This window comes from Vidua chalybeata, chromosome 2, assembly GCF_026979565.1.
Source record: "Vidua chalybeata isolate OUT-0048 chromosome 2, bVidCha1 merged haplotype, whole genome shotgun sequence".
Lineage (NCBI taxonomy): Eukaryota > Metazoa > Chordata > Aves > Passeriformes > Viduidae > Vidua > Vidua chalybeata.
The window spans coordinates 79,930,210-79,937,374 of NC_071531.1; the positions used below are offsets into that span (position 1 = coordinate 79,930,210).

At 39.2% G+C, this 7,165-nt stretch overlaps 1 protein-coding gene across 1 annotated transcript in view; it reads left to right on the top strand.

Moving 5' to 3' along the window:
- TMEM135 (transmembrane protein 135) overlaps nucleotides 1–4,455 on the top strand; it is a 158,043-nt gene extending 153,588 nt beyond the window's left edge. Inside the window, exons 14-15 of the mRNA XM_053935429.1 lie at nucleotides 436–503; nucleotides 2,053–4,455. Coding sequence (XP_053791404.1) covers nucleotides 436–503; nucleotides 2,053–2,185 — 201 coding nt within the window. The 3' untranslated portion in view covers nucleotides 2,186–4,455. The remainder of the gene's footprint in view (nucleotides 1–435; nucleotides 504–2,052) is intronic.
- Nucleotides 4,456–7,165: the final 2,710 nt, after the last annotated feature.

Below are 7,165 nucleotides of genomic sequence, written 5' to 3' on the forward strand. Positions count from 1 at the left end.
TATTTCTAAGTGACCCAGAAAAGTAATGAAATAGAGAGAAGACATAAATTTGGATATATGACATTATTTACGATAATGTAACATGAAATATAAATATGACTACAAGAAATGGTGGATCACAAGATGCAGAATGGATAGGGGATTAAGTGGGAGGTATATTTGGCATCCACCGGTCCAAAGTCACGTACGTAGGAACAATGAGTGTTGCTACTTTCTCTGCAATGAGATGTAAGTTAATTGTCACCACTGGTAAAATATTGTATTCTAGGAATATCAGTCTGTGCTGGTGGTGGTCATACACAGCATTGAATTCAGCAGAGAGCAGTAAAAATGAGTTCCATAATAATCCTTTTGCTGATTTTGGCAACCTAATGTAGCAGATGAAGCTTTTGCCTGACACTGTCAACTGGCTCTGACAGAATCCTCTCCTTGCAGGCTGTCATGGAAGTTCAGAACCTGAGACCTTCATACTGGAAATTTCTTTTACGACTAACGAAGGGCAGGTATGTACTCAGGGGTGTGTTCTGGCTTGTCTAAACCTGTCACTGATCACAGTTAGCTTTCTGTGTCATTCACTGCCAACAGCAGAGCGCTAGAAGTACATGAGGGCTAATTTCCTGTGGATTTACTTTGCTTTTCAAACAGCTTCCAGTACTCTTCAAGTTCTTTGCTGCTGAAGTGACATTGTTGGGTTTAGTGTAATGACAGGAGCAGACAACTCTAGTGAAGACTATTTAGCAGATGAGTGTTTTGCTTGAAGCCTTTTTAGTTCACTTGGAGGGTGGGATACTTTCAAATTCCATTGGAACATGAAGAATCCAGTAAACAACTATACGTGTTGAAGAAATCACTTAATATGTACAGTGATTGACAACATGGTATTACTATGGATTTAAAAGTGTTACTAGAAATGTCAGAATATCTCCTAAGAATACTTGAAAGTTTCAGTACTTTTTTTATAACTGTTTCAGTTGGGAAAGGATGTTTTATTTCTTGGAAAGCTAATGAAAATTTTTCACTGATCATAATCATAAATATACACTGTAATATCATTCTGGATGTTTTGTCTATTTGCTGCAGGAATCTAAAAAACTTTTCTTTTAAAAATAGATCCTGCTGCAACTGACTTACAAAAATACAGTTTAGTGAAGTGTACACTGTTACATTGGTGCAGTGTGTGGCAGGAACAAGGCATCCACATCTTGATCAGTTTATGAATGGGGTTATAAAAGGTAATGTTTCTCGTGACAACGAGCTCTCCAGGCTGTAAAAATAGAAGTGAAATCAGAGGCCAGTCCCTGGAGCATGTTGAACCTACACTCCCCGTGGCACAGTACACACGAGGTGATTGAATACATTGCCAGATTTAGTGGGAAGCTTTCATTGGGATGCCTGGAGGCAGTCCTCAGGCAACCTCTGAGGCCATACAAACATGATACAGGGAATGATGTCAGTGCAGATGTCCAATTTTGGCTGCATTTTTTCATTTTGTCTTAATCCTAAGCTTGCCTTAATTGAAGGAGAGGAAGGAATAGAAATTCTGTTCTGCTCATTTATTTTATCTGAAGCAAATCTCCCTAATAGTAATTTTGACACTCTCTCTATAAAGGCAATTTCTTTTGACATTTCATACACTTTTCATTCTATAGTTGTAAAGAGCAACAAAATGGAAATAAGTTGTAAAGCCCATAAAATTGGCATCCAGACTTGGGCAGGCAGGGCCACAGTTTACTCTGCGGGAGTGAGAGAGAATAATAGTATATTTTGATTTGACCTTTTTTTTGTGGAATTAAAAGTAGAAAGAGACTTTTCCCCTTTTTCATGGGGACTTTTCCCCATTTTTGACGTACGCTTACACAAACACTATTAGTCACATTTTTCAAATGCAGTTTTTTAAAAAATCTTTATTGCCTGAGGTGAAAAACTTTCAATATCTGAACAGTGCAGGTTGAAGCCTATATGTCAGAGATTTTGGTAAACTTTCATGACATTAAATAATTTTATTTTTTCATAAGTAAGTGACTCATGCATTCATGCTTTCTTGTTTTTCAGGTTTGCTCTCATGAACAGGAAAGTTTTAGATGTGTTTGGTACTGAAGCATCTAAGAACTTCAAGGATTTCACGCCTAAGCTTGACCCAAGATACACAGTTGTGCCACCAGAGCTACCACTGGAGCTGTCTTGAGCATGACAGTGTGGCTCGTTATTGAATGTGATCAGCATTTTGTCCTGAAAAGTTAATTAACTTGACAGTCGTATATATGGAGGAGGACTAGGGCTCCACTTCAGTATTACTTCAATGAGAAAAGCTTTTTACAAATCAGAAATACTGAAGCTTTGCAGGGAGGTGTGTCTTAGTGATTAAGCCCCTTCCATAAACAGAAAACATTTCTGGATTACTATAGTTGGTTGACAGTATGGTAGAATCCTGAATGAATTGAACAAATGAGTAATATGTTTAGAGAAGAGAAGTAAAACATAAATATGCTTCATAATTTCAAAAATTCCATAGTTCATACCACTAGAATATTTCTTGGTAAAACTAAAAGTAATTATTAATTTAGAAATAAAGACAATTGGCATAGTTTAGGTCCAAAATTTTGCCCCATCTTAAAAATATTGCAGTCTGGTGAAAATGCCTCCCTGGTTTTCTAAATTGTGTCACTGATTTGTCTCAAAAGAGCCACCACCCCCTCATTAGATAAAATTAGGATATTTTTACACAGCTGTGGTTGCAAAATAAGGCATTCCTTAGGAAAAGAAAACGCATATTGATTCAGAAATCACATTCCAGGGTTGTAAATTCCACTGATGACACAGATAACAGGCAAGGAAAGCAAGAAGGCAGTACCGGTGGCTGCTGCGCGCCGAGGAGCAGCGGGTGTGGTGGTCAGCATCTGCCAAGTGGAAAAGGACACAACTGGCAGAGGAAGGAATGAAACGTTCCAGCCTCTGAGATGGTGCTGGAAACAGCAGACAGTTACAAAAATAAAAAAGCCAAGAACAAAACAAAAAAAAGCAGAACACACACCCACCGCCCCCCTCCCCAGCTAATATATACTGAAGCAAAATGTTTATTTTTGAAAGGGTTTGACACTGTCGCCTTAGATGGCATTGGGTTGTTTGTTGGGCTGCAGCATCAGCCAGCGTTTCAAACATTTCTTTGGAAGAGAACTGACCCCTGAGGTTAGGCTGTTGCAGAAGACAGTTTTGACAATCATATTAATAGTCTTTTTGACTTGTAATTGGTGAAGACTGGTTTTCCATCAGGCCATCAGACCCCACGACTGGCACAGTTACATTAAATTTGATATGGTACTCAATGCAAATAACTACCTACACAAAGTCCATCTCATTTTTACTGTACATACTTCTGCAGATTTGTGTTCCAAAGTCAGACCTTGACATGCTAATTGCATTTTTTTCCTTTGCTTTTTGAGGCTTTTTTTAATTATAACCCATTCAGGTGGTGCTGAATGGTGTTCATTACCCTAGACGTTAATGAGAAGATGAACTATATTCACATTCAACTGAAAAAACTGAAAAGAAACGAGATAAGCCAGGGAAATTGCAGTAGGTTCCATGTATTTTAAAAGCAACAACAAAAAAAGAAGAAATCAGTGTTTTATTGGAAGTCTTCATCAGATAATATGAACTGGACTAATTAGTAGACACTGTCTTGTAACACTGTAATCCTACTCCAGCCATAAGGATATTTTAATTCCAATTAGCTGAATTTCTTAATACTGAATATACAGTCATTTTTATCAAATTTATTGAAATGAAAATTTTGCAAATATGTGCACAAAATCTGCTTCTTCATCAGCTACACTAACAGTGATGTTTTGTCACTGTTACTAAAGGTGCTTCATCCTTTTAAACAGTGGTTGTCCAATTTAGTGTGAATAAAGTTCTGCAAGCTAGTTTGTATGCAATATTTTGTTGCTTGGAATTATATTGGAATTCCTCAAAAGGAAATAAGTTAATTGAACAAGAACTTTAAAAGGATTGTAAGAGGTTTGTAGTGTTTTTCCACTGGAATATGGTCTAAAGTATTTGACCTTGTAAAGTCTCAGAAGTTATATATTTTAGGTGGTATATTAGAACTCATACACTATATTATGAATACTTTCTAGTGTAACTATATACCATTCTCAAACTTAAAGATATTTTATAGATGGATTAATTTTCTCCACTGGAATGACAATTGTGATTGTTTCTCTATTTGTGGGGGTTTTTTTTGGAAAAAAAAAATCCAAGAACTACATCTCAGCAGCTAAATAACAGTTTTGTCTACGTTTCTTGCTTCCAGAATTCACTGTTGTTTCAAGTTATTTTCATGTAATATAAAGAGAAATTTAAAATTTTTAAATTATTTTTATTCAAATTGAATATATGTAAGAGAAAAAAAAATAAAGTCCTAATGTTCTTCCCAATAATAAACAGTTGCTGCTTTAAAAAGTTTTTTTTTTTGTTAATAAGTTCTTTGGAGTTGTAAGTGAAATGAAGTCATAGGATCATACAATGGTTTGGGTTGGAAGGGACCTTTTAAAGGCCATCTAGTTCCAAAGCTCCATACCGTAGGCAGGGACACCTTCCACTAGACCAGGTTGCTCAGAGCCCCATCCAACCTGGCCTTGAATGTTTCCAGGGATGGGGCATCCACAGCTTCTCTGGGCAACCTGTGCCAGTGCCTCACCATCCTCCTTGTAAAAAGCTTCTTTCTTACATCTAATCCAAGTAAACTCTCCTTCAGTTTGCAGCCATTAGCCCTGGAAGTGGTTCTTGGTGGTGAAGGAGCACTGGGAATGTGACTGAGTATTTAAATTTGCTGCAAAATAAAGTCTTAATGCAATGTGAGTGAAGAGGTAACACCAGAGCAGTTCCCTTGGCAACTTCAGCTCTGTGCTTCCCTGGCTAATGAGGTAAGGTGAGTTGAAGTTACTGTTTCTTTTTCAAACAGAGCAAACCACATGTCCCTGTGTGCGGGCAGGGAAGAGCCGCATACCCTGAGTTCTGCCTGCCACGTGGCTGGACGGTCGGGCCACGTGTGACTGAAAGGCCAGCGCTTTCTGCCTCCTGATGTTTGTGATCATAGGATGGCATCTCTTTGATGATGCCAAACTTCTTGCAAAAGTTTATTTTGCGAAGAGGAATACAGGGGTAGGCTTGCACAGGAGTTGGTGGGACGTGGTGGGTCAACCTGAAATGTCACAGTTCTGCAGTAGCGGTTGGGTGTCCTTAGGGCGTCTGCTCAGGGTTGCCAGCAGTGCTTGGCTCCCTGCAGGCATCTCAGGAGGCTGCTTCTTCATCCATGGCTCCCAGAAACAAGCATGGCCTACGGCTTAGTTCTTCGTCCCTCCCACACCTCTGCTCATCCCAGCATTGGGTCATTCCCCTTTGTGAGTTTCTCTTCCTTTTTTCCAAGCCACTATGCTTTTGCCTATGTTTGAGGACATGGGAAAGGTTTTTTCCAAGATTCCCGGTGACATCCCAGGTAGAAGAGTCTGCTGTGGTCTGAGCCCAGCCTTATGCTCAGATTCAGAACAGCTTGTGTGCAGCTTCAATTTTCAGCTCTGTCAGAGGGAAATATTTCTGGACAAGTGGTTCTTGAGTGTGCATGCACTGACAAGGCACAAAAAGGTAGCAAGAAAATCAGTGAGGATTATACTGAGGTTTTACTATTTTGAGGATTTTTTTTACACAACTACATTTAACATGGGGAGGGAGGCAGGGCCCAGGCTTTCTATGTCTGGACTCGATGGTTTTACGGGTCTTTATCAACTTATGTGATTCTACAAATCCTGCAAAAGCACAGGACTAGGGGGATGTAGCAAAATGCAGTTCGGGTCAGCAAGGTAATTTTGGTGGCTGTAGCTTTGTACCTAAATATTGGTCCAGAGATTTCCATTTCCGGATTGATTTTTCTCTCAATTTGCAGGTGGAGGGTGCCTCACAAGTCACCTCCTTTGACAAAACCAATATATTTTCTCTCACACCTTTGAGAATACAACAGAAAAATATGACACTTTTCCTTGAGCTACACACTTACATGGGTTTTTTTACTATTTAGTAGCTAATCCTGGATGTTTTATTTATCCTGTAGATACATTAACAGTAAGATTTAAGGAAACAATTTTTCCCCCATAAGAAGCCTAAAAATTGCCATTGTGGATATACTGGCAAAATCACCCAGTGCTCTTCCTTGCCTTTAGCCACACTGAAATGAGATCACTCAGGTCACAGCACTTACCTTTTACAGCAGATGGATTATGTCCTTCCATCTCCATCAAACAGGACACTTGCTTTACCAACATGCTACTTTGAATGTGGCAAGCAGAAATGTGAATTAGAGTCCACTTTACTCTCAAGGACTATTTTTTTTCTCTGGCAAAGGCCAGGGAGGTTTCCACTCACTAATTAAAATGGAGAACAGTCAGAAGAATTTTAAACATTAATGTCAAAATTATACGCTGGGTAGAGGAGTCTAGTTGGAAATCCAGGGGAATGATTAATCTCCACATGCTGGTGGAATTCAGTGGATGTTTTTTCCCTTCAGCTGCCACAATGGAGACATAAAAAATGCTACTGGTTGTTGGAGCAGGAGCTAATGAGACTGATCCCAGGCCTGCTTGAAGTTTACAGAAGACCTGATCACACAGGGTCAGGAACAAAGGCAAGGCTTTTTTTCTGTATTTTCCTAGTATTTTAGAGTGAAAGCCTGCTTTCCCATTACAGTCAGTAAAAACTTGCAAGAAAGGGCAAATTGGGCTGGGATGAACAGATCTGATGTGGGAGTCCCACCTTAAAGTGCTGCTGATTGCACTGCATTGATACAAACATAAAAAAACCTAATTCTAAAGAACCCAGAAGTGTTGGTTTGCGCTTTGTATATTGGCTGTAAAACAAATGAAAAATAAAAGACATTTTCCCCCTCACCATGACATACATGTAACTCAACTGGGAAACTCCTTTCATTTGACCATTTAGAGTAGTTGAAAAAGTGACCAAAATGTCAGCTCTAACTATACCCAAAGGCTTAAAAAAGTCATTAGCTCACGTGGTGCTGTCCTTAACCCACTGCCATCACTGCCATGTGGGTTTGAGACAGTATTATCTGTGCATGATGTTCACCTAGAGGAGCTGTGGGTAGTGTGCAATGAGG